The following is a 27,923-nucleotide window of genomic DNA, read 5'->3' as shown; positions in this document are numbered from 1 at the left end:
CTTTCTTATACAGCAAGCTGAAAATGATAGAGCAACTACTTATGCTTGAATTTTGTCGTTCTACAAAGGTCTGCAAAGCGGCTAAATTGCCCCGCTAGCAGGGTTATTTGGCCGGTGGGGTAGAGCAATTTGGCCGGTGTTAATTTGAGGCCTGGATTTTATGTTACGGGCAAGTCAGCTTCAGCGCCATCAATGACATGTGTCCTTTACGCATTTTTAGGCTGACTCGATGTCGGACTTATCTTCGAATGATTTTGACTCAGGTCTTACTTCAGCATTTTCCTGCACAACTGAAAATGCGCTTCCTTAGCATACACTGCTAAATCAAACATTTGCATTTTATTTGTGGTGAGAAAAACGTTAACTGTTTATTCTAGTAAGGGAATAATCGACTAATTTCAATTAAACAATTCTTAGCAATCAAAGAAACTACTCAGCCCAGTCTCAAATCCTCACATCTCATAGGCCTCCGATGTCTGCAAACGAGTTGTTAATAGTGTTTACTAGCTGGAGATGTGACTATCAGTTTGGTTTGAGCAGATCCCTAGCAACTTCGTCGTGCTGCTTTGAGCTGTGTCTTGATGAGCGCCTAGGAGACAGACTGTGCCGCAATGCCACCGCCAACGGCTATAAACCCAACCAGCTCGGTACGACGACCTTATCATTACATAGGTGGCGGAACCGGGAACGGAGGGGGGGGGCACCGGCCCCCCTTGATTTTGCCATTTTAACATAAGCCCTATTGGTGTTGCATGGAAAGAATGGGCAGTGCCCCCCCCCCCTTAATTGAAGGTGTTTCGCCGCTACTGCTTATCAAGTCGGCCGTTCCAGCATAGCGATCCTGAGAGCACCGTCAAAGCTGTTCCACTATGTAGCACCGGCAAAATTACCCCGCATTGCCATTCTGAAAAGTTTTGTCTACAAAGTCGTTGTGGTTTTACGGAAATAGATGAAATTACTCTTGAAAACGCTGAACATCTAAGCAATGGGACCACAATGTCAAAAATTGTCTACAGCCCGAAATTTACATGCCAGGCATATAATTTTTCGAACGGAAATAAAAGTTACCATTTTCTAATTAAATTTATGTTTTACTGATTTTAAAGAAAATTACGAAGGGGAGGTTTTTGAAAAAAAATCCACGGATTCCTCATTTTATGTTGACCGCAGTACAAGATACGTGTTAAGATTTCTTTAAACATCGAAACATAAAAACTAAACAATTTAATAGGTTGTACGTATAGAATTGTCAATCAAATGAATACCGGTGTGCTGAAAGCAGGAGACCACGCCGGTATTTAGTTAAAATTGCCGTAAGCCAAGGTGCTTTATTTGGTTTCCATGGCTACTGACGCTATTACGCTTGCATTTCGCGAGCAGAGAAGCTGAAAAGTTGAAACAGATTCAACTTTTCAGCTTGCAACCCGCGCCGGACTGATTTTGCTTGCGTTTCGCTCGCGTTTCGCTCGCGTTTTCCGAGCGGGATCCGGCGTGATTTCGCGGCGTAAAAGCGAGACGACCTGCGTGTTGGGAGCTGAAAATATGCCATGTATTGCAATGGGAGAAGCGAGACGCGATTTGCGAGCTTAAAAGCTGTGTTCCGGCCTTAGCTGCTATTTCCTCGTTGGCTGGGAAACCGGCCGCTCGGTAGCATATGCGCCACGCCAGGCCAGTGACCATCAAATACGCGATGGCCCAGCAGTTAGACTGGCCGCGCTACCAAATGAGATGGGCTCGGTATCCACTGATTCCCATCACCTCATTTCTATTTGTTTCCGTTTTTTACGCCTCATTTCTATTCTGACCATGTTTTGAACGTTAGTTTATAAACGGTACCGGTTTCGTGCTCATTTGGGATGCAATGCATTTATGCTTCTGAGTTTCCCTGCGTAATCGTATCTGTAACGTAAATCACTGACTTCACTGACTTCATCTGTGATTGGGGGCATACCCCGTTGATGAGTTACAAACAAACTAAAAACTAAATAAATATGCATTAACCAATGGGCTGCCAATGCTTGCTCTACGAATGCAAGTTAGGTGCGTGCATGCGGTGTGTGTAGAAACAGCTTTCGCACGCTTAAGCATGTGAACGATTTACGGCCACGCACGCCAAATTATCGGATTAATCCACGCTTTTAAACAATGTATGATGCTTTCTTGTAAAAAGGCCGCATAATCAAACGATATCGATTTGAAATGCAAGCACCTCAAGGTATTGTAAAATACTTTTATTCAATATGCAATCATAAATCAAAAGACGTAAATGACATTGCACGTTATTACAATATACATTCGATCAGATGAACGCGATGCTGACGTTTTGTCCTCACAATTCGTTGCTCTTGAAAGCCCCACAGTGTCCTGCGTTGCTCTGCTTTCTGTTTTCGTTCCCCCTCCCCCTCTCCCTCCCTACCTGATCAGCCTCCGTGGCGTCATGATGTGACCGCGGCCCCGCCCGAGGGCGATCAGAGAGGAGGGGAGGGGAGGGAGGGAGGTAAACCAATCAGAGGCGCGGCAGACCCACCCTCGCCCATAACTGGCGGCCGGGGGAGAGACGCGGCACTCGGAGACTGAAGGGTGCGGACAGAGGACAGGAGCGGACGGCAGAGCGAGAGAGAGGTGGACACAGCGAGCGGCCAGCCCGATCATACGTAATGGGTAGGTCCGGCGGAGTGGGGAGTGAGTGGGGGGGGGGGAGGTATGATTGCATATTGAGCCGCAGGGCAGGGTGCCACTCACGGCTCCTGACTCAATTTGTCGTGATAGAGTATTTTGGATCAATTACAGGCTCACTCGAAGTAGGTACCGAGCGCTTATCAGCATTTTTTTAGTTTACAGGATGAATCGAACGATACATTCCATATAACATTTCTATCCGTGATTTATCTTCGTTAGCTACTCTTCATGCATGAATACCAAACGCGAATGAACGTTTTTAGTGCTCTGTGTGCCTGTGCGTGTTAAGGGGAAGGGGGGGGGGTGAGATCAAAGAACGGGAGCAGAGGTCAGTTTTACCAACAGAAAAATAGCCGCCTGCCGGAATTTTTTGCCTAAAGACCGCTTCACATACGGAGCGTAAGCGCGATGGGCAAGTAACGGATAGGGCTTCATCGTTCACGCTCTGTACGTGAAGTGGTCTTAAAGGGACCCTCCCACCTTAACATTAGATTTGAGTTGAGATAGCCAAAATGGGGTCCCTGGCTCACAATTACCGGTTTCGGCACTCACAACATCGAGAAATGCCTTAAATCTGAAATATTGAATTTTAAAATTGCAGCATTTTGATCCAGAGGGGCTAATGCATAGGAATACCCCTCTGAATGTGTGACGTCAGCGCAGATATCTAACGATTTTTAAATGTTTGACTAAAACGTTTTGTAGCACGCGGTGGTATATGCTGCTTTGCGCGCAACAAGTGCCGCACTTTCAGCTGCCAAACTATTGCTTCCAAATAAAGTCGCTAGGAACAGCGGAGATCCCAAAAAGTAAACAAAAGTAAAAGTCTAATATCTTGAAAACCGGTGAATATTTTTCGGTGAAATTTGGTAGATATTCGTTTTCGCTCTTTCTGAACCGAGCGACATCACTTTCATGCCAATTCATAAACTTTTTGAAGGTGGGAGGGTCCCTTTAAGGCAAAAAGTCCTGTAGGTGACTATTTTTCTGAACTGGTAAAACTGGCCTCAGGTCGATGAACATTGAACACGGGGCGTGAATGCCCTTATGCCATTTCTCTACAAGCCGTGGTTCATAATGCATGTCTTTGCCGTCGAAACCTTGAAAAAATCAAACAACTTTCTTATTACGAGCGAGCGAGCGCAGCGAGCGAAGCGAAGTCTTTTCAATATAACGGAAAAATCTCAATATGAGCGGCCCGGCCCGGCCCGGCCCGGCCCGGCCCGGCCTGTAACGCTTTTGAGAGGCTTATATCTCAGCAACCGCTGGACCGAATGGCCTGCGGTCTTTTTTGCTGGGTAGCCCCATCCCTTCTTCCCCGTAATTGACTACTTTTGATACATCTCAGTGACCGCCGTGGCACGTGCCACGTGAAAAGTCAAGGGTGTTCAAGCAGTTTTGCAAAATTAATGATTTTGAGAGGCCCATATCTCAGCAGCGGCTTGAGCGATTGTCTTGCGGTCATTTTTATAGGGTAGCTGCATCCCTTCTACCAAAGGTCGGATACTCTTCATCTATGTGAGTGACCCCCACTGCACGTGCAAAATACAACAATAAGAGGTGCCAAATTTGTTCCCATTTCAGTAACTCGGTAATTACTGGGGCGATTTCGCTGAAACTTGGCATACAGGTAGGCACCCACCAGGCAATGCATTCCCATGTGTTACGGTTAGGGTGCTACTGCACGTGCGCACGTGCAGGGGGCGTTTCCAGATCTTGAGAACGGCTGGGCCGATTGCGCTCAAATTTGGTACACGGTTGGGGACCGGTTAGTAGGGTGCCGTGCAAAAGTCATTTTGGAACCCGTTTGCACGTGCGCACGTGCAGAATGCCGCTTCCAGATTTCAGGAACGGCTGGGCCGATTGCGTTCAAATTTGGTATACCGCTAGCGACCGGTTAGAAGGGTGCTTTGCACAAGCCCGTTGGAAGTATCCTCTCGCACGTCTGCACGTGCAGGGCTCACTATCTCGCTCGCTCGTTCTTCGCCCAAAAGGCGTTTTACTGGTAGTTATCTTTATTGGCTGTTTATATTGCATATACCTTTGTACTTCCTTTCCTCCTTATATCGACTTCTTAAACACATAATGCTGTGGACATAACATAACATTGTTCGACACGTCAAATATGCTCACTTTACTTTTTATAATATTTAGTCAGTTTTGATGGGTCAAAAGTTTCGAAAAGTAACGGCTTTCACATACTCCTGTTCTACGCCTCTAGACTACACATTGGTGGCTTGTTTTTGTCTCGGCTCAACGAGGTTTCCATAACTCACGTCCGAATTTTCCGCTCGCGTGGAGCCAAGTTCGCCATTCCTAACTTTTCCCCGCGGCGAGGACACGGGCCATTTCGCTTCTGCATACTCGACTGGGGTAGGACGGGCCGGGCCCGCCCATGCAGTCCCGCCTCTGCTAGTGTGCGGAAGGGTTGATAAAATAGCGTCGACAGTTGAGCGGTGGCGGTGCGGCTGACGTCGGCCCGGCACCCAGCCCCCGACCGCCGCCCATGCATGTTTTAGCAGCGGGCCGGCGCTCGGCGCTCGGCCGCCTTACCGACAATGGAGCCGAGCGCCGCCCGCGTGCTGCGTATTGTTTCAGCGCGAGGTATAGAGGCGGTGCGGTGCTGAAGGGATTCCGGGCGTTGTGGTTTTTGGAGCTACCAACGGAGTCTGTACGGGGTGGTAGAGAAGAGAGAAACCGCCAGTTTTGTAATTTTAAGAAAACCGGAGGCCAATGGTGAATTACATATTTACCGATTTGTAAGACTCGTATAGCAAATACAAGTACTTATTCTGGTTTGCAATCCGTAGTGAGACATTCTATTAATTTTCGCTATTTGCAAGGAAGACGAACATTACAGCCTAATTAACTATCTGCGACAGTGAATGCTTCGCATACTTCGCATGCTCCGCAACCGGAACTCTTCAACGAATTAAAGTTTAAACCATTCTTTGGCCCCAATCCTCATATTCGATGTGAGTTCAATTGTAACTGTTGAATTGACTGTCTCGCACTATTTCAAACAACATTTCCCTCTGCTTTGTCTGCCTCATCTCCAAATCAGGCAAGCTCCCTGAAATTGAGGGAAAACATGTTTGGTGTTGAATGCTAGTTTACAATCATCGCTTCAAATTGAATATCGACGCCGTTACATTAGGTTTCGTTCTTTCATTTAAGTTTGGTGAAGTGCAATCTCGTAGTTCTCTATTTTGCAACTCTGCTGCATTCCTTAATTGGTTGGATTTCCCAAGATGCGAAGTTTGAAGCCATTTAGCATGTCTTCGTGAGCTAAATGAGATGACGATTCATCACAGTACGAACTTCCCAACTTTTCGGACGAAGTGAAAAGACGCGCACGGGTGGTCGGGTGTTTGTAGCTCAAATAAAAAAAAAATACGTAACTGACATGCAGATGACATACGTTTCAAATCAGTTTATGCTTGTAGAAAGGAGAACATATAAAAAATATCGCCGTGAAAGCCGGACGGCAGTGGCCGCGCTGACTCCCCGTCTCTGCCTGTTCCAGCGCGTCTGATGCTGATGGTGTCTGCACTGCTGACGCTGACCGCGCTCAGCACGGGAACGCTGAGCGCTGGCGGGCTCAGCGTCTCGGCCAGCGGCTGTGCGGGCCCGCTGTGCCGCTTCCACCAGATCAAACGGCGCAAGGAGGCGGCCATTCTGAAGGTGCTCTCCCCTGTCAGTGCCCGGGACACCCTGAAACCAAGTCGCAGTGGCGCCGCCGGCGGCGACGAGCCGATGGCCGTCATCGTACCCAAGGAGCGTCTGCCGGCGGCCGGCACGGACGCTCCCCCGGCGGCCGGCGCTGACGCCGCCCCTGTCGCGGCCGGCCCACTGACCCCGTCTGACCCGGCCGGCCCCGCGGCGACCCTCCCGGCGGGCGGCTCTCGGGTGCAGGCGGACGCCGCGGTGCAGCAGAGCACCTCGGGGACCGTGGAGACCACCCAGGTGGGCGCCCAGGTGATCGCCGTCCGGGACACGGCAGACGACCGGCGCGGAGTGTCCGTCACTGGCGGACTGGCCGTTGCCGGCAACCTGCAGGTCGGCACGCCCCTCGGTTCCATCAGCATCTCGGACGCCAAGGCTCAGACGGTTCAACAAAGCAAAACCATCCCATTGCCTCTCCTCAATGGAACTCTCCGCAGCAGGCAATAAAGATGTCTTGGATTTGACTTTGTGTTTTATCTTGTTGATCTGTTTCTGATGGTCGTAACACATGACAAATCGTCGCGCTCCCACTTACACCGTGCAATGGTGAGGCAGAACGTATACGCAGTGCGCTCATTCTCTCCAGCAGGCATCACAGTTTTCCACTTGCACCTTAAGGTGTACCTAAGTGGGAAACTTTGGGAAAGTGGGAAAAAATGGGAAAAAGAAACTTCCCCACTTACACCTAAAGGTGAGGTCAAGTGACCGATCTGACCTCGGGTCACCCTAAGGGAAAATCCCAGTTAAGTTGTGCAGCCTTGGGAGCTTACTACTCTCTTCTAACATCTAGGGCATTGTCATCGCAACATTACAGGACCGTGCAGAGGTTCACTTACGACGTCATAGGTCAATGACTTGACCTGACCTGAGAATGCGGTTGGTGTCAAAGGATCCGGCTTGAACTAAAGAATAGATGTTCAAACTTTCAGCTCTGTCACTAATCAATTGCGAAAAACCGTCATGACGAGGCACCCGTCACCCCCTTCGTCCGGGGAAGGCTGAACAGGGCACATTACCCACTGGGACCCGGCTCGGCGTTACCGTATGGGTAGGCCGTAGGCGGGCCAAGGGACCAGCGCCAGCGCCTTGCAGAGTGATGGACACAGACACGGTCATTTTGGAGGAGCGAGAAGCAGCCCCGGGAGTGCAGCAGAGCAGATCCCGACGGCAGCTGAGCAGAGGCAGCGACAGGGGCGTGCATCTAAAGAGTTAACAAAAAGGACAAACATCAAACGACATTATGAGAGACGAAAAACAGGCTGGAAATTCGCTACTGTTGTTGAATTTCACGAACGCCTTAAAAGCGAAGAAGCGAAGTTTTAGAAATGACTTCCAGCTAATGTAAGCAATGCGTTTATCGGAACCACGGCGAATACTACTCTGCTGGTATTTTGATATCAGAGTTTCTAAAAAAGTGGCAACTCAAAAACTATTTTCCTTTTTAGTTGCAGTCCGTCAGCAACGCATCCAATTAAAACTTGGACGAGCGTTTCGTCAGCAGTCTTGCCCCTGCTATAGTTAGTCCGTTTGAAGTGACTAATGGACAAAACACTAAATTCTTTAGCTGCCAGGTCTAAGTGTTTTTTTTTTTTTTTAGACCGGTCACTATCGGGTAGATTGCTAACACAAAAGTTGGCAACGTATTTATCTCGCTTCTCCAATTACTATAGGATCGACAATTAGAGCAGCATATCGTTTTGTTCACAGCGTTGCTACGGAAAATTCCGATAGTGCTTGGGGCAGCGAGGTGTCGCCATCAAAGTCACAACTTGTTCGACCCACATCACATCCACACTAACATTCCACTCGCCAGAACAGAAGAGCTTTTAAAATGTCGGCGAATTCGTCCTCTCTCCCCTCAGCTCGGTCACAGCACCGGCCAGCCGGCTGTTCCAGCAGTCAGCCTGCGTCCGGAAGCAGCAATCTTGGAGCACGTGTCGCTGACGGCTGCGACCGGACACGCGCGGGGGACCGTCGTCGGCCTTTAAAGGTAGTGTGCCACCTTTGAATGATTTCCCATTTTATTTTTCCTAGGATAAGAAGCTTCTGTTTTTACCTAATATCGCAAAAAATCAAAATGGGCCTAAAATAGTGCTTTTTTCACCTAAAAGTTTATCGGTTTTTCGATATGTATAACAACTGTAGTGGGCTGACCTGCAAACAGGCGTCGGCAACAATCACGAATGCGGCGCACATGTGACAATAAGCAAAGGTCATTATAGAGTTACGACATACGGGAATGAGTTATCAGCTGTCTAATCGTAGACAACACAATGTCGAATTTAAACTGTAAGCCTGTATTGGTATTGTTTCTTTAATTTGGCTGTCGAACATTAATTTATGGTTGGAAATATTATTTTATGTAAAATAATTGATATGAAACAGCCGTCTCTAAAGTTATGACCCCATCTCACCACATGAAAGTGGCAGAAATGACAATGATCAGCTGACGCATTTTTCTTGGCCGAAGTCAGAGCGCGCAGCCCGACGCACCACCACCGCGCCCAAAGCCAGGGCCCCGGTAACGTGAGGTAGCCGAGTCGGGGCAGCGTGCGCTGACCCAAGCCGGGGCCGCGGCTTTGGGCGCGGTCTACCGCATCCCCGCGGGCAGCCCCGGGCTATCACATGACACCGGGAGGACGCGCGGCCCCGGCTTGGGTCAGCGCACGCTGCCCCGACTCGGCTACCTCACGTTACCGGGGCCCTGGCTTTGGGCGCGGTCTACCGCACCACCTAACAGGCGTGTTCGAAACCGCAGGAGATGATGATGAACGGGTTTATCGAAACTTGATTGGATGAGCCTATCGGTAATAGCGATTTCAGTGTGTGCATTTATTGTTCATAGTGGTGTGAAATGTGGTTGGGGTACGACCGACAACCCGTCCGGGCGAATTTCGCACTGGGGTACTCAAAATTTGAAGAATTTAAGACGTTTCCATGAGTTTTGAAGGTATGGATAAGTTCTAAAAATCCGGTTCTCCTTATCTGGGCCATTAACTCCATACGGTCCAGGAAAGCTGGCACACTACCTTTAATTTCACCGCCTGTGCGAGGCAGCGCGGAGACACGATACTTTATTTCAGCTCTTTCATCCAAATCGTGAGCCGAATAATGGAAAGTTACCGACTAAGTTTGTCACTTGCATTTTTTTTTACGCAACCATCTTTTATGAGATGTGTATATTAAAAAACAAAATCACCAACATTGCAGCTGGGGGCATATGTGTCAAGTGTGCACTGCACGGTGTCTACTGCAGTGCTCCCTGGACCCTCAGCCAGCTTTATTAGCTGCGCTCTATCGAGTCGTGGCACGCAGTGAGCATCCATCACTACACGCCGTACTTGTACCACATTCTGACACAGCCCGTGGATGGATCATGATGCCATTTCCGCTGCCATGACCGGCGGATGGATCATGATGCCACTCCATCAGTCAGTAGCGGGCCCGGGTCGGTAGGAGTAAGTACCCCGAGGGTCACAGGGGATCCATCTCCTATTCCGCCCTCGCCTCTCTCTCTCTCTCTCTCTCTCTCTCTCTCTCTCTCTCTCTCTCTCTCTCTCCGACTCTCTGCGGCTCTCATTCAGGCCCCGCACTGCGCTGTGACAGAGCCCCGTTGGGGCGGGGGCGGGAGCCGGAACGAATCGGGTGGAATCCGTTCACATATGACCAGCCTATCGATTGCTCCGTCGTCGCTGCGTGCCACCCGTACCGGGGTGCGCCGTCTAATGGCGTCCGATTGACGCACCGGACGTCGAACGGGTCCTATCTACAGGACCGACTCAGAAAAGTTCAGCCGTGCAAAGGAGCGAGACCCGACTATAGTTAGCTACTGTTTGGTTCAATTATTGGAAAACCGACATCGAAAGACACCGTTGTGCTTGCAATGGTAACTTGCGATTTGTTTTCCAGCGTCTACCGTGTATTTTGTACCTAGATAAACAGCAAGCAAGTAGCTGAAATTTCCAGTGATATAGGAACAGAGTGGTCCAAAGATATAGGCCTAAGGGGTAAAAATAAAGGCTCAGAAAATGACATTCCTCGCCTTTGCCCCCCTTTGTTCTCAAGAATTTGTGACGAAAAAGGTGGAATTTAGAATCTTAGAATGACGTTATTGACGTTATTGAAATGACGTAATTAAGAATGACGTTTAGGTGTCGTAAGTCTTCTTTTAGCTATTTACTTATATTTATAAAGAGAGTCCGACAAACCCCTGGGCTCTCTCCTTGTTTTTTTTTCTGTCATGACCGCTTGCGTAAAAGGCGGTGAATCGCAACGAAATTTTCAGTTCCCTCAAATTGATAAAGTTTTCAACTGCCCAATAATTGATGACCGTTGACCTGATTTTTTTCTCGAGACCACGCCAGGCCATTCGACGTATGTCAGTGGGCATTATCTGTGCGTTTCCATACTTTTCTTATAAGAAACGTACCAACAGGTGATTGTGAAATGTTATTTATCTCATGGGGCGTTCCACGACAAATCGACAAGTGCCCTGCACCCTCATATTTTATTTTTTGCTTAAAATTGGTGTAATGGGTTGTGATGGGCGGGGAAGCCAGCTGTGGCAAGGATTTTTTCTTCGAACAACGTTTTCCGAGATATAGCCTCGGGCAATTCCTGGAGGTCGCGCTGCAGCCCTATGTTTGGCGGCCTAAAACTCAGAAACTATTGGTTTTCTACGATAAAAACTTTGTGTTTCAACTCACAATCAACCAACAAACATTTTGGCTATCTCGGATTTTCAATTTTTGAAAATTTCGATCACGTGACCTTTTGACCTATTTTTCAAAGAGTGACCTTGATATTTTTCCCACTGAAAGTTAAAATTTTGTCTGATGACGATCTAAGCTTTATCAATTGCCATTCATATGCAATAATTAAAAAGTGGTTATCGCCCTGCGTTGACCTCAGGTCAGGTCATTTTTATGACCTGTCCATTAGGGGAAGTTGGGGGAACGCCGAATACTTTTTTTCTGACGCCCGTAGCACGCAAGGTAGACAACATAAGCTATTCTTGTTGGCGTCATTCGAGAGGCCAGTCTTTTGTCTTTCAAACATACCAGGCGCATTTGATGAATTCGCATACCGTTAAGCGCAAAAACTAAAAATATCAAAGAACTGACTTTTTCGGCGTTGCCCCGGACTGCGGGGAAAGCCGAAAATGGGATAAATGATCTACGAGGAATGCCGACATTGATGTTTTGCCATTTTATCTCAAACTTTATCCAAAATTCATCAAAGCTGACACGCGTTTTAAGAGCTTGAGGACGCTTGGTGCACACTGGAAGTTATAATTGTGTGATATAATAAAAAATGCTAAGTAAATCATTCCTTATAGGTAACAGGCCGTTGTGCCGGCTGAAAGTGTAATTTGTTTGACTAAAAATACGCGTTGCTATTCTACAGCAGTAAAGTCCACGTAGCGTGCTTTAACGTGCGTAATTGCACGTTTTCGGCATTACCCCAGCCAGCCATACTTTCATTTGCAGGCCCATAACTTTTAAACGTGCTGTATAAATTTCAAATAGGCAGCACACTTATGCAAAGACATGCTGAAGATTACTTGACCGAATTGGCCAGACAAACGGTAGCATAATGAGTAAGAAATGCAGCTTCAAAGGCGCATGTAGTACAAGGGAAACGTACAGGGACCCGCAGTTGCTTCTGTACACACTAGTATTTCAGCGTATTCTTGGCCTGTGACACCGTTGGAGGCGAATTGGGAAATGATTGTGTGCTTATTAAAACCACCATCTGAAGGGCTTTAAACTGATGTGCTGCTCTCCTAATTCAGTGAACTTTTTATGGCTATATCAGCAAAACATTGTTTTCAGCGCTTTTTCCTGCCCCATTCCTTCTGAAACCTGGAACCGCTTATTCCATTTTCTCCTGCCATCTGACGATGGTCGTGCTGACTACTAGTTCCGGCGCTAGTTACTGCTCCAGTTTTGCACCCGGCACAAACTCAGGCGGCACCGGGCCGTGGCTCGACCATGGGGAGGGTCAGACCGAGCCGACTGCCTGGGGCGCGGTTAGATCGGACGCCCTGCTGGGGAAGGGGACGGGAGTGAGGGGGAGTGGAGGAGGTGGTCACGTGGTCCGTCCAAGCTCGCAGACGACCTGACGTGTCCTGCGCCCAGCCATGTTCCGTGATCCAAAATGGCACGAGAGCTGTAGGATGTCTGGAGGAGACGCTTCGAAAGCGAACTTCAGCAGCACTAATTTACCATATTCTGTGGAGATAAATTAATATTATGTTAATGCAGAAAAAATTGTATGCCCAAGCTGTATAAGCTGTATCTTTTTAAAAGTTGTATATAGAATTATTTTAGGGACTTATAGGTTTCGTATACACAGTGAATTGTGTTACAATAAGCCGTTTCCCTGTTATGGTTACTAACTGAAGAGTTATCCTTTTTTCTCACAGGGAATGACAATACAATAACAATATAACAATACGAATAAAACCAGACGTTTCGCACAAAAAAAGTGCCTCCGTCAGTGGCAAGAAATGAGTAATTAGGCATACATGTTTTCTTTCGATAGCATCGATGAAGTAGTTATCTTTATTTTTTAAAGATATATTTTCAGCAGTTTTTTAAGCACATCATGGAAGCTTATAAACATTTGTGTATTTTATCGGCAACCCGGCTGGCCAGACCGAGACGGTGCCGCATTTAGTTCTCATCGATGTTAAACCTATACACTTATTTTTCTCCACTGACGAAGGCACGTTGTTGTCCGAAACGTTTGGTTTTATTCGCATTGTTTTTTATATTGTCATTGTCCGTGAGAAAAACATACTAATATGGACTGGTCTCAGTTCATATAGAAATTGTTGCACATTCATCAACACAGATAAAATGAATATTAGCCCTCACCACACATATAAGTAGAGGTAAGTAGACCGCGCCCGCTGTTTTACACCAATAAATCGCGGCAAAGCGAAGGATTGCGACGATTCTTTGGTGCCCTGGAGTTAATCAATTTTACAACTTCCCGGAAAATTAAATTGCCCTTATCATTTTTGCATATTGTCTGAGAATTTTAAATCCCTGAACCAAATTACCTTTAACCTGTGATTATTTTTCTCAAGATCATGTCAGGCCAGAATAGCAATTGAAAGTCAGCGCACATCTTCTGTGTGTTTCCATAGTCGTTTCGTGATTAGCAACGTGACAACATGTGAAATATACTATCTAATGTTTGTCTCATTAATTGTTGAGGGTGCCAAGGTCACGTGAAACTCAGGTTAAGGTCATTTACTTGAAATGATCTCGGTTAACTTCCTTAAATTTACACCTTTTACTGTGGTTTTTAGGAAGTGTTGGTTTGAAATTTAGCACCCATTTTAGCATTTGAAAACTAGGCATACTTAAGTATCAGTTATAGTGCCTATGCAATATGTTGCAAGGCTGTAAGTGCTGGTTAACATTATATATAGCCGGCAGAACGCCTAATGGGTGATCTGGCGTGACCCGTCCTACCCCAAATGCTTTGATACATCATCTTTGATCAAAGCAAGTGCAAATTCGGAGTCAGAAGCAAGCCAAGTCCCAGCAAACTTCACTTGTAGAAATTCTAGCAGGACCCAAATTTCCGTGCTTTTGGGTTATTAACCTGATCTGGGAGGTCAACCAGTGACCTAGGATCTCAGCATTGACCAGGACATAAAAATAATTGGCTTTTTCTCGTCAGCGATGACCAGAATCCTCAAATCATCAGATTTCTCTCGTCACGAGCAGCACGCTCTTTTTTATTTTCAGCGAAGCTCTGGCTCTTTTTATCAAGGGCCGAATGGCTGAGGGTTTCTACGCCCCTCCGCTACATGTAAGACGCTGAAAAGAAATGCCTAGATAGGTGAGGGTTAAATATCGATTGCTTTTTAAGTGCCGAAGCCCGAAACACTTTGATTTACTTCGATAGCAGTTTTTAAGACCAACGAGCTCGAATAATATAACTTCTTGAACAATGTAAGCAACACATAAAATGAATCGTGAGAGAAGCGGCTCAGGATTAATTGAACTATGAGACACTTAATAAAAAACGGCATAGATTAGAAACTGCACCTAACTTGCACTGGTTTTTAAACCTTTTCGTTGCAGACTGGTAGATTAAATTTTAGGATTGATTTCAGCTGATGCTCAAATGGAGCTATTCATTCGTTCATACATGCGACCATCCAATTCCATTCATAAAAGAAGCCAGTGACAAAATTGTTCATTTTAGATAAGTGTGAAATAAAAGCTCAATAAAAGTTTAATGATACGGCAAATTTGACAGCTTTTATAATGAACAGACAAATAACTCTAACGAATCAAGGTTGCGAGCCCCAAATAGGGGAGAGTGAGGTATAGATGAGCCAAGGGGCAAGTTTAGCCACCCCATGTTTCTCAGCTCCTCTGGCGCTGATTGACTTGAGCTTCCATGTGCCGTTCGCTTACGATGCTGTAGTCTTTCACGTGAGACGGCAACGTTCTCACGCTCAGCACCCGGTAACATGTGGTATCGCCCCTGATAACTAAGACATGTTTTGCCTTTAAAATGAGATGGTTGTTATCTGCGGTGCATGGTTATTTTCCTTAGCGGGTGTCATTAATCGAAAATGGCCACGGGTGGGGCAAGATGAGCCATTTTCACCTGGGGGAAGATGAGCCGGATAAGCCATTGTTGTCTCCGCTGTCGAAAACCAAACTGAGCTGCGCTTGTATCTGCTGAATAAAAATGGTAGGAAATTGTTTTTCTTTGTTGATAACACAAGTTGTAAGTGATTTGCAGATTATCTGAAGGATAAAATGATTTCTTTCGTGATAGAAAACTTGACGAGTTATTGGAAGGCTTAAAACAGTCACTTTTTGATGGAGGAAAAAAACTTTGCCATAAGTATGTATGTCATGGAGTAAATAAAAGAGCCCACTCTTCGCCGCGCCCGGGAAAAGAAGAGGTTCGCTTTTTCCTTCCATGCTCAACTTTCCCCACGACGTGTCTCAACTTACCCCGCCCATGGGGTAAGATGAGCAACGTGCAAGATGATTTTTGACGTAGCCTTTCAGTACAAAAATAAGCGGTATGAAACATTTCTGGCCACCATTACATGCGCAATGACCAGTCTGTCCGTCCAACTCGTAAACGCAGAAAAATGATCAGTAAGTTAGCCTGTAGCTTACGAAAAACAAAAGTGGCTCAACTTACCTCATTCTTCCCTACGTTACACAATTGAGGGCATTTTTTTAGGCCATCACAGTATTTGTCAACAATGGTTGTTTGGGGGGGCTGGGGAGGGTGGTTACTGGCTCATAAACTGCCCCCCCCCCCAAATAAAAGAAAACGAAACCGATCATCCGCGAAAAGAACTATTGAGTTCGAACCAAGGTGACGAATCGATTTATAGGTATGCAGGATGACTAACGATGCCACTTTTTGACTTCTTGTGTCAAATAAATTCCATCATCTGGATAGCACGTCAACATGCTATTTGACATTTTACAACAAACGTATACTATTTGGCGCGACTAGCCTCATAAACGTTCTGAAACTAAAACCGTTTCTTCGCAATTAACTTGGACCACGTTATCCCAGCTTATGCACGACAAAAATAAAATAATGCTTCAGGATCACTGGCCTGAATTCGAATGCTTAAAGTTTACTCAAAACCGGTGTGGCTGAGGCACTCTTCGCTACATCTCGTGACGGCCACCATTGTGTTTCATTTTTCGGTAAGCTATAAGGTAATAAGGAAAGGATTGGTGAGTGGGTTGAAAATAGCCCCCCTCCACCACCCCCCCCCCCCCTCCTTCTTCTGGAAACATAAGTAATCGAAAGATCTGGCGATGGTTTATCCACCTCCTCTGCCGCCGCGCTGCGAGGCCTCGATTCGTTCGGTATGTGGCTTCCTGAGCGGTCCTCCCCGGAGGCAAGGTGAAAGGTCATGGCCTGTATCAGAAATTTATACGTTGCTGAATATGTTTTATAGTTCTTCCAAGGCCTTGCACACCGTTTTATTATATCGGATAAACATTGCACTTTCTTGTCAATCAATACATTTAAAGAAAACTTGATCATAATCTTATACTGCGGGAATTGTAGTTCTGCTTACGGTTGCCTCTTTATGATACGGGCCACCACCACCTCCACTGCGCTGGAGCTCAGGCGTTCTACCCCTCCCCGCTACGGACCGGCCCTCGGGCTAGGTGTGTTAGTACTGAGCGCAAACCTATAGTAGTCACGTGACTTTCATTCACGTAGCGGGAACGGAAGCTATAGGCGATACCAAGGACGGGCTCTGGGGAGGCAGCCGGCGCGGAAAAATAGCACGATTGTAGTTTTGGAAGAATATCTGTTGCGGTAAGAGGAATTATACAAAACATACGTGCTAGGAGCAAACATGTGTTATTCCTCCATACTTTGCGCTACATTTCCTTTCTCCAATGGCCAGCACTTAGCAAATAATAGCGCAATTCTAAATTGGTAATATATGTGTACAGTAGCAACTGCGGGTCCCTGTACCTTGAAAACGCTTTTGGCGCCCTCACAGCCGAAGTAATCCAAATGACAACTCGTAACAAACATGCGATAATTGTAGTCACTTAAGCTTCCTAGCATCACTGAGACGTGGCATCCATGTCGTATGGTTTTAGAAATATCTCGAATTTCGGCTTTGCCCCAACTCCGGCATTGCCCCAACTTCCCCTATTACGAGCGGGAGCGACAGCGAGATCTCGAGAACAAAGCAAGATAGCGACAAGCGGTAAACGGTAAAAAAAAAGACAAGCGGTAAACGGTACTTACAGGGTACACACAGATAAGGTCTACAATTTTTACTGAGGTCATTTTCAGGTCAGGTCAAAGATGACGTCACAGGGGTAAAAAGGAAGTCAAAATAGTTTTGGCTGTCCCTATTGATAGAAAAAAGAAAGAAACGTGGAACAGGCACCATTGTGTTTGCTTTGGCCTAGCGCCAGTTCGCTTTGAACTTCGATATCGATGACCTAAGGTCAGGTCAATTACTTGACCATCCCATTAAAAGTTAATTGGGGAAAAATCGGCTCGCTTACTTTTAAACTAAAACACAACGGAATCGCCTAATATACCATGAGTGACTTCATATAGGATCAATGTTGCCTACCTTGAGACCCTTTTTTGCTCTTGGGCAACTGTAAGGTCATGTGACGTCATTTAAGGTCACCAAAGTTTTTTTTTTACTAATAACTCCTTACAGGTTTGAGATACAGATGCGCGGACGGACTCATTGTGCTCAGCTCGTCAAGGCGCATCGAATGATACATATGATGACCTTAGGTCACGTGACCTAAGGTCAACTTTTGACCTTGACCTTTCGAGGTCAACATACATATGTTTCGATGCGGAATCGACGAGAGGATCACGATGGTGCTATTAGTTTGTTCCTAGCTGGGATACCTTGAAAGTTATTCGAGAAAAACTTCATATATATGTAGTACCGCTATTTTGACTTCCTTTTTGCCCCTGTGACGTCATATTTGACCTGACCTGAAAATGACCTTTGTAAAAATTGTAGACCTTATCCGTGTGTACCCTGTACCGTTTACCGCTTGTCGCTATCTTGCTTTGCTCTCGAGGTCTCGCTGTCGCTCCCGCTCGTGATAATGGACATATCATAAAAATGACCTGACCTGAGGTCAACGCAGGGCGATAACCACTTTTTTATTATCGCATATGAATGACAACTGATAAGGCTTTAATAGTCATCAGACAAAATTTTAACTTCCAGTGGGGAAAATATCAGGTCACTCTTTGAAAAATAGGTCAAAAGGTCACGTGATCAAAATTTTCAAAAATTGAGAATTCGAGATAGCCAAAATGTTTGTTGGTTGATTGTGAGTTGAACCATATAGTTTTTTATCATAGAAAACCAATAGTTTCTGAGTTATAAGCCGCCAAACATAGGGTTGCAGCGTGACCTCCAGGAATTGCCCGAGGCTATACCTCGGAAACCGTTGTTCGACTTGCCACAGCCATGGCTTCCCCGCCCATCACAACCCCATACACCAGTTTTCAACGAAAAATAAAATGTGGGTGCAAATTTAATTTTTTATTTGTCGATTTGTCGTGGAACGCCCCTCATGCGCTTAACTGGGTGTTAAGGTCATGTTAAGGTCAGGTCAAGGTCATCTAGTTACTTAAGATGTCGGAGCGCTTTAGTTTACCCACTGTAATTTTAGGGTAGTTTCTGGGGGTGATGTTTCGCATTGATGCCGTTCCGGTCGGCGATCACATCTCGCCCACAGAGTGCGAGTGTGATTTGATGTCGCTGCACTGGCTGTGCAATATGCAGCTCGACGTTCCGTCGGGTCTGCGGTCAGTTGCTTTAACATGAAGGTGATCCAGCATGGACGAGCTCTCTTTCAGGACCCTAGATGATTTCCGTCCGACTGACCACGAAAAGCACATCGCACGTTTTGCGGTATTTGTATCTATCCTCTATACGCGCGTCCCATAGGGACTGCACGATCTCTGCCGTTTGTAGGTATGTTTTGTAGCTTGTAAGCGTCATGTGAGTAGCTACTGCCAAGTTATAACAATTGACGATGGTTACGTTTACGATATACCTAGTTAGCAACGGACTTTGATACCACATGCACGTCGAATGCTATCAAATGTTTTTTGACCATGTTGTAACTCGATTGGCTTACCATCATGATTTAGCCTCGTCGGCCGAGGGGGGTGCCGCCCCCCCCCCCACAGGTTTTTTCGCGATAGCTCCGAACACGCTGGCGATAGAGAGCTGAAACTTGGCATACCTGACCTTTGATTCAAGCCGGATCTTTTGACACCAACCGCATTTTTGAGTCAGGTCAGGTCACTGACCTATGACGTCATAAGTGAACCTCCGCACGGTCTTCAGATGTCGCAACTTCGCAACGCCCTCACTGCCAGAGAAGATGTCACAGGGAAATGAAACTTGCAGGATCTAGTATCCATTATGAGTCTCACAACTTGTATATCTCGGACTTTTTCGTAAAGGTCATATGAGGTCAGGTCATTTTCGTGACCTCACCATTATAAGTCAATGGGGAAAAATGAAAACTGCTATTCTGGCGCCGGGAACGATCTCCAACTATCTCAAGTACACAGAATCGTGATTTGATGCACTCCTTGCAAGGTTAGATGCGTCACTTTTGCAATGTCGACCTTGCGTGACGTCATTTATGAAGTCATCAAGGTCATTAGTTTTTCGTCAATACCTCTTGATCAAATTGAGCTAGCGAGTCGGGAAAGTCAGTAATGGACTCAGGAAGACCTGCCGAATCAAATGATATGCGATATGACCTCTTTTGACCAGCTTCGTGACCTGGGGGTGCTGACCTGACCTTGACCTGAGGTCAACACCCTAAGTTGACCTGACCCGAACAAAAAGCATATCATTCGACGCGCCTGAGGGAGGCGAACACGATGCTGCCAAAATCGCGGCTCTGCGGCCGTTTTTTGCGAAGTTATTCACCAAAAACTGAGCCGTACCTTAGGGCACTTGACCTGACCTCAAGAGGTCACCGATTGACCTAGCGCCTTAAAATCGGGTACCAATCTTTGCGTCTCGTAACGGCGCACACGCTCGTTTTTCCGCGACGCGCTAGCCCGCTAGCTCCACCAGGGGAGAAACGGCGAGGGGGGTCGTACCCGTCCCTAATGGACGACCCCCCTCGGCCGGCGCGTATGTAGAATACCAATAGGTCCGGCGAGGGTTGATCTACCCCTCATTCCTCAACATCAGCATGGGAAAACGTAATTGCTGATAAACGTAAACTCAAGTGAGCTGACCTATGATCTTCCATAAAATCACCAACTTATTATCATGCAGACATTTGACGACTGTTCGCAGGCCGTTCGCCACTGATCGTGATGTAGCTGAGGAAGTGAGCTAGAGGAAGCGTTAAGATGCCTCCTGCAGTCTCATTTATTGGACAGTCACCACGACAGAGGTTGAAAAATCAATGAGAGATTCTAAGCTTTACTTGATAAGGAAAACCGCACAATGTGCGGGTGCTTTTGTAGCAATAGGCGAGCGAAATGGTCCAGGTTGGTATCAAGAGCGAAAACAAAACTACCGCTGCGGCTCGAACCCAAGACATCTCAATTCTAGCCCAGCAGACGTGTCCGTCTGCCTCAAACGCTACGAGCACTGCCCGTCGCGCACGCTTGCTGAGTAGTGTTACGGTTTAAATTGATGGCTGGATGATCATTGGTCATTGATCATTGATCATTACCTGTGAATGTTACGGAGATATATCCTGTGGTAGTGACTATACCGAACGCACGTTGGAACAGGATGCTACACTCAACGCCGGTCATAACCATTTCGGGCTGGACGTGCAGCTTTATCGTGTTTTAAGTGTGTCTTTATTCTTTAGTTTGATAATGCCTTATCACTGTTCACAATTTGAAAAAGGTAAAATCATTATCATTCAGCTATCTGAAGAGGGTTTCAGTGACAAGAGATTACCGAGTAGGTTGAGGGTGATGCTAAAAACCATTCGTCTATGGTTAAACAGATACGAAGCGGAGGGAGAGCCTGGAACGGAGCGCCAGTCGATACCAGGGCCACATCCGGTCTATGATCGGGACAGAGCGGCCATGACCGCGGGTTCCTGCGACGACAGTTTTGTGGCAGAGCCAAAAGCCGCCCTCAACCTCGCAACCGAACGAAGGGAGCTGTCCAAATATCAATGGAATGGATGGGTCTCATAGTCGCAAGTAAAGCCAAGGGGATCCGGCCCACGGCAACGAAGTCCAACGCTGGCTCCAGTGGCTATTATTAGTAAACGAAGACGTTGTGGCCATTTTAGTGACTCATTTCCAACCATCCTAATTCATTTCTATTAGTCCTACCCTATACAAGCCAATAGCCTATGGTATAAGGTTTTGATTATCTTTGATTATTTTAAAATATTTTTTTTTTTCATTGACAAACCATACAAACATGACACAAGTATATAATAATCGAGGGCTCTCAAGCCCAACAAGGACAGTCTCTGGCATGGCTTCCGACACGAAACAGCCGGTTTCCCGTCTATGCTAACGAGCGCCCCAGGTTGAGACGTTTACCTAAACTCGCAAACACCTGATATGTACCGACACAATAGGGCTTTCAAAACCGCCACAACGTGCGAGTAATATTTGGCAAGCGCAGATGCTGGCATACAGTGTTGGCAATATACACAAAATGGACGCCACATTTCAGCTGCATTTTGACTGGGCGGCGACCGAGTTATAAAAATATAGCTCGCCACCACCACACAACGTGGTGTGGCCTGGTGTGGCCCGCCTGGCCAAGCCAGGTGTCCCATCATGGACTAAAGATTGTTTTAAAATATAGATATTTAAGGTATTGTGTTCAGAGATATTAATAATCATGACCATTCAATTATTCTGTACATATTCTATTTAATAACAGACGTTACAAAAGCTAAAGGTGTGCTAAAGGTGTGCAGAAACACTTAAAAGAATGCACACAAAGGAACAAAAGTACAACATCCGTAGTCTGCGCCCTACGGGTCGCTGTGCCGACTGCATCAGATCAAACGGCGCAAAGGGTCGGCAGATATGAAGGTGACCCGTCCGGTCAGGCACCAGAGACCCAGGGTCCGACCGACGGGCCTACGACAATCATTCCCAAGGAACGTCCGCCAGCGATCGCATCGCCGTTGACCGAATCTCTGGCGACTGGACAGCTGAAAGCCGAGGACTTCTTGATCGATGCCGCCCATAACTATACTAGACTAAAGTGGTGAGTAGCAGGTGACTTGGGGCGAACCTTTACACTGATCATGTAGGCATAACACCATATGGACGCTGCCGTTATAAAGCATTACCTATATCCCTTATTCTCAAAGGATCTCTCGCGAGAAACCTACACCTGCATCTGTGTAAAATAACTATAAAAAAACGGGACAACATCTTATTACCAATGCTCATGCTAGTTATCGTGAGGAGCGAATGACAATAGTTACATTCGTGAAATAACAAACGGAGACCAGTAGTTATTTCCCATTCTCAATAGTTTTTCAGAAAAAAAAACAATGCACGCATCGTTGTGCAATTGCTCAAAAAGGTACGTCGAGTAATCATATGTAACTACATGTACTGTGTACCCATGTTCTGGCGAAGGAGCAAATGCAACCATTATCGGAGAGAAAAAAGTGGAAGACCATCCCATTGCCTATTCTCAATGGAGTGCTCGCAACGAATACACGAGGATGTCTGTTGATTGAACAAAAAAAAAAAAAAACGGGAGACCGTCCTATTAGAGACTGGACACCATCGTGCATCCTCTCTAAAATCAGTGACCAAGTATTCAACCAAATAGTTGAACAAGCCTACGACCAAACCTCGAGACCGAAACAAAGGCAATCGCCAGGGGCTGATTGCTAAATCCTTCCGTGGAAAGAGACAGCCTACGCCCGCCAGCTCCAGACGCGGAGTGAGCGAGGGCGCCGCGCGGGACCCCTGCCCTCGCCTCGTTGTCACGTGGGATTGGAGAGGCGAATTTCCAGTTCAAAGTTTTCCGTTAGGTGGCCGGGCGGGGCTGCTCCGCCTTGGCTCCGCCCACAGGTCACCTTCAGCTACCAGCCTGCTGTCTGAGGTCAGCGCAGCACGTGACTTGGCACCGTGCCAGCGTACAGCGGCCGGCGGCACGGCGCTGGATTTAGAAGGCCAGTTGTATTTACGTCTTATGAATATATTTATCATCGGAGAATCGGCTGGAACTGCCATATTAAATAAATGATTCAATCAACCTGTTAAGTGACTGAAAACAGCGTCGTGGCTGCAGTAACGACGGTATATAGCATAAATCAGACGGCACAAGAACCAGGACTGAACGATACCTACAACTTTATTCATTACATAAGATAACTTCATGCAAATATCGGGGGACAATCCGTCCATAAAATAAATTGATAGTTATTGTTATTTGTACATGACTTTTGTCTTTTTTCTCTCCATTGACTAGACTAGTCCATGATCAGGAAATCATTTTACATTTTGAAAACTCTTGACATTTGAACTGAATTCATAAGTGACCAAAATACAAAATAACAGAATCGTTAGCTATAAGGACGGAAGCCCGTCACCTTGTGATGCTATAACCTCACTTTTTCAATCGTTAGAACTTAGAAGCTGTTAAAAGTTGCAACCGTTTCACTCCTCTTGCTGTGAAGCTCAAATGTTGAAAAAGCTCTAAAAAGCTATAAAAAAGGCCTGTGAAACAATTGTCGCGTAAGTAAACGATACCAAGCATGATGTAGACTTGCCTTCGGCGGACATGACTTCAAGTTTTAAAGGGACTATCCCACCTTTAACATGGGGTTTGAGTTGAGATAGCCAAGTTTGCGGCGAGGTTCAGAAACCACTATCTATCTAGGTTGCAACCCCCGCGGCCTCTTGGTGTTGAAGAAATTCGTTCCCTTCATTTGAAAATGGGCCTTGTACAAGGCCCTATCTTCAACATGGAGCGACCGTTAGTGTGACGTCACCTCGTTTAGTCATTCTGATTTAAATGGGTTTGTTCGTTGAAAAATCGCTTAAAACTTGGTCTGAACTTTGTTGTGGTGCCTACAGAGTAAAAAGAATCAGCTTTATGACAGTATGTAATGTGGCCTGGGGAAGGAGGTAATTTTGGGCTGTGACGTCACATATTTGAAAGTTTGTGTTTGGAATATGGGAAGCCTAAGATGTTTAATGAAAAATAAATGCCAGAACCGTGTTCCTGGTCATCCAATCTATAAAGTCGGGCACAATTTAACTGGTTTTAACAACATTTTAGAAGGTGGGATAGTCCCTTTAACGCTAATTCTATTTACCGTTACAAAGACATCCTGGCATTGGTAGCTCGCCTTCCTTTGTGGAAGGTACTCAGTCGGGTCCATTAGCTAAGGTCAACCCCGGCCCCGGGAGACCTCAGGAGAGCTTTTCGGTGCTGTTTCCGGCCGCTCGGTCACCCTGTATCCCGCCCCCTGCCAGGCCGTCCCCGTGCTATCTGCCCACCAATCACCCCTAACGACCGCCCAACGCGCCGGCAACCGGCAATGCCAGAGGCCACCGCGGCGCACAGCGCACTCCTAAATAACCGGCTGGTGTTGCGACGCTGAGCTTCCAGAGCTGAGATCAGGCATCCGAGCGCCCCCGCTACAGCTGGCCTTTGAGCTCACAAGCTGGGCTTTGAGCTGGCGTTCGTAATTGGCGACCAAAGGGCGTTGGTGACGCTGAACGTAGTAGGTAGAGGGTGACCCTGTTAACACGCGCACCGACACGGGGGGCGGATATCCGCCCCCGCCCCCTGAGGTTTTTCGCAGATAGCGGGAAAACCGCGGCGCATAGCGCCGCGAGATTTGGTACGACTATTCTCTCATCAATTTTACACATGGTGTGCAAGTTTGAACCTCCTAACTTTTAAGGTCAGGTCACCAGGTCACTTTGAATGACCCAACCTCAAGTCACTTTTTTGCAACTTTGTCACCGTGCCAGAACTACAGTAGATGTCGGAGGTCTTTGAAAGTCGCAGGATGTTATTAGGTCATTAGTAGCTACAATTTGTATATCTCGGAATTTTGATGTCGGTGACCTAAGGTCAGGTCAATTTCGCGACCTCCCCATTATAAGTCAATGGGGGAAAAATCAACTCCCTGTTTTTACCACTAAAACGGGTCGGAATGGCCCCATATACCATACCTGACTTCATATACGATCAACCTTCACTACCTTGAGGTCTGTTTTGCTGTTGGGCAGCTGTAAGGTCATGTGACGTCATCAAAGGTCACCAAAGGTTTTTTTGCCAATAACTCCGTACAGGAACAAGGTACAGCCGCGCAGATGGTCTCATTGTGTTCAGCTCGTCAAGACGCATCGAATGATATACATGATGACCTCGAGGTCACGTGACCTGAGGTCAACCTTTGACCTTGACCTTTCGAGGTCAACATATATATCATTCGATGCGGATTGACGAGAGGATCACGATGATGCCCTTAGTTTGTTCCTACCTTGACTAATTCGAAAGTTATTCGAGAAAAACTTTCTCCATATCTAGCGCCGCCATTTTGACTTTTTCGACCCCTGTGACGTCATCTTTGACCTGACCTGAAAATGACCTAAGTAAAAATTGTAGACCTTGTCCGTGCGTATCCGATGCCGTTTACCGCTTGTCGCTACCTTGCTTCGTTCTCGAGATCTCAGGGGGGGGGCGGTCATCCGCCTCCCCCCCCCCGTCGGTGCGAAGTTGGCGCAGACCCCCGTCGGTGCGCGGGTTAATACCGACTGGCTAGACGAACGAGCTCATATACACAAACTACGAGAAAATCACTCATATGAGCAACTAGTTAGACATTAGCTGGCGCATGCCTCTGGACGCTTAATCCCACAATAGCACGTAGAGCACATACCCACAAAAACACCGGTCCCCCGAGCACTGAGCAGTGAGCTCTGTACCCAATGTGCCGACTGTGTTGGAGAGCGGCCGTGAACAGCTCTGTGAGCGGTGTGGCCGACAGATACCACCTGCTCCCGGCGAGTCCCAGAGGTGATCAGACGAGAAATGAGCGCTGTCCGTGTCAGCGGCCGTCGTCGGCACGTGATCTACCGCCGTGCCTCACGGACGGTCGCTGGGTGGGCGCCGAGCGTCACGGCCGGTCCTGGGAGGGCGTCGAGCGTCACAGACGGGTCCAGGGAGGCCGCCGAGCGTCACACCGCCGAGCGTTACGGAACCGGGAACGCACCGTGGGATGGACCGGGACCGTGCAGGCTACAACGAGATTGGGCTGCTGCACCTGCAGGTTAATTGAGGCGTATAGGGAAGCAATGTTACTTGTTTATTCTAAATCCTATTTCATTTTGCCTTTATACTGCATGGCGTGCTGTATTATCACGAATGTTAGCATTTGGTCGACCTTTAAAATTATGTTTTTAAGAAAACGCACATTTACAAGCACATTCCTACCATATATGTACTTTTAAGCCATGCCTGCTGGCTGCTAGCCATCAATATCTTGTGATATGATAAAGATACCAAGTGACTGAAGATATCTAGGCCGGATAATAGATAATCTAGTCAATATTCAATATATGTACAAAACGATAAGCTACCAAACCAATAAACATTCCGCGTAATTTTGTCTTATCTACTACACCTTTTTTGCGTTAGCTTTTGACCATTGGACACAACATTTGTACGCATTCGCCATATAGGTGGCGCTACAAATGGGCGGTTGGTCACAGAGAATCACCATTGTGCAAAACTATTCGGCGATCCTGCTTTACCTACAACTCGACATTGAGCGAGCGGTTCAACATTGTGCAAAACAAATCGGCAATGGTCGAAACTATCGTCATATCCGAGCTGACCCGCTCAATGTTATGTCATGGCGAAGTGTCAAACTGTTTTGCAGATCGCTCATATCAGTGTTCAATCATAACATAACATAACATAACATAAAATAACGGCACAATCAGTTATGCTGAATGGCTTAAATGAAACACACAACGCCGCAATAGTTGTGCTCAATGCCGATTGTCGAAATGGCTCCTCAAACAGGTATGGCGAATGGTTGAATTCAAATACAAAAAGGTGTAATATTTGCGAGATAAATATATGCAGATTTCAAGCTCGGGCTATACATCACATCATCACTTGGTGAAGGTGGCCGATCATTAGGTTCGCCAGAACTATTCGTGAATAATTTCGAAACATGAATGATATTAATGATTTAAGATACTCTGGGGAAATTCATCACTGGTGCGGCGCCGGATAATAAACCCATAGAGCTCTTTAACCTTTAGAAGATCAAAGGGTCCCTGATCTCTCGTCCGTATTGCGCGCTGGCCTGAACCAACAAACACGTCTAATCGAATGCAGATGAAGATACAAATGAATAAAACATTGTACTAAATGAAACACCATGATAAGAAACAAACACTGTTCCATTAATTACATGACATCAAAGCGAGACTATCCTAAAATAGACAAACTATATCACACAATGCCTTCATTTATGCTGTGCCCGTCCCATACGTCGCTGATTTAATTCTTTGACGCCGTGCATCAACAGATATTCAATAGGGAATTCAATCTCCGGGGGCCGTTTATAATCCGGACGGCCTCCGCTGGCTTTCAGTGTGATATGACGACTGACGTCGTCAAAAGGTGCGGCGGCGTATCATTCTGTGGCGCTGTTCGTGCTGATTGACATATGCGGACGATAGTAATTGGATCTCATACACGGCAGAGTTGCCGTGCAATATCTCTCGTCCCATTCTACCTCTCACCCTCGCTCTCCCGCTCTTGTTCTCTCCCTCCTCTTCTCTTTCTCGTTATCTTTCTCTCTCTCTCTCTCTCTCTCTCTCTCTCTCTCTCTCTCTTCTCTCTCTCTACTTTATTTTTATCTCCCTCTCTGTCATACGCTCTCTCTCCCTCTTGCTGCTCTCTCTTCCCTCTCTTTCTTCTCGCTTTCTCTTTTTTTCATTTTGTTTTATTTCTCTCCCTCGCTTTC

At 46.6% G+C, this 27,923-nt stretch overlaps 1 protein-coding gene across 1 annotated transcript; it reads left to right on the top strand.

Moving 5' to 3' along the window:
- The first annotated feature begins 2,533 nt into the window (after positions 1 to 2,533).
- LOC122382314 lies at positions 2,534 to 6,852 on the top strand. Its single transcript, XM_043367489.1, has 2 exons — positions 2,534 to 2,661; positions 6,206 to 6,852. The coding sequence occupies exons 1-2, from the start codon at positions 2,658 to 2,660 to the stop codon at positions 6,850 to 6,852; spliced, it is 651 nt and encodes a 216-aa protein (XP_043223424.1). The 5' UTR covers positions 2,534 to 2,657.
- Positions 6,853 to 27,923: the final 21,071 nt, after the last annotated feature.

The sequence above is a fragment of the Amphibalanus amphitrite genome, unplaced genomic scaffold (genome assembly GCF_019059575.1).
Source record: "Amphibalanus amphitrite isolate SeventyFive unplaced genomic scaffold, NRLGWU_Aamphi_draft 000137F_arrow, whole genome shotgun sequence".
Classification (NCBI taxonomy): Eukaryota; Metazoa; Arthropoda; class Thecostraca; order Balanomorpha; family Balanidae; genus Amphibalanus; species Amphibalanus amphitrite.
The sequence above is the reverse complement of the archived record's forward strand: the minus strand, read 5'-3'. Positions and strand labels throughout refer to the sequence as shown.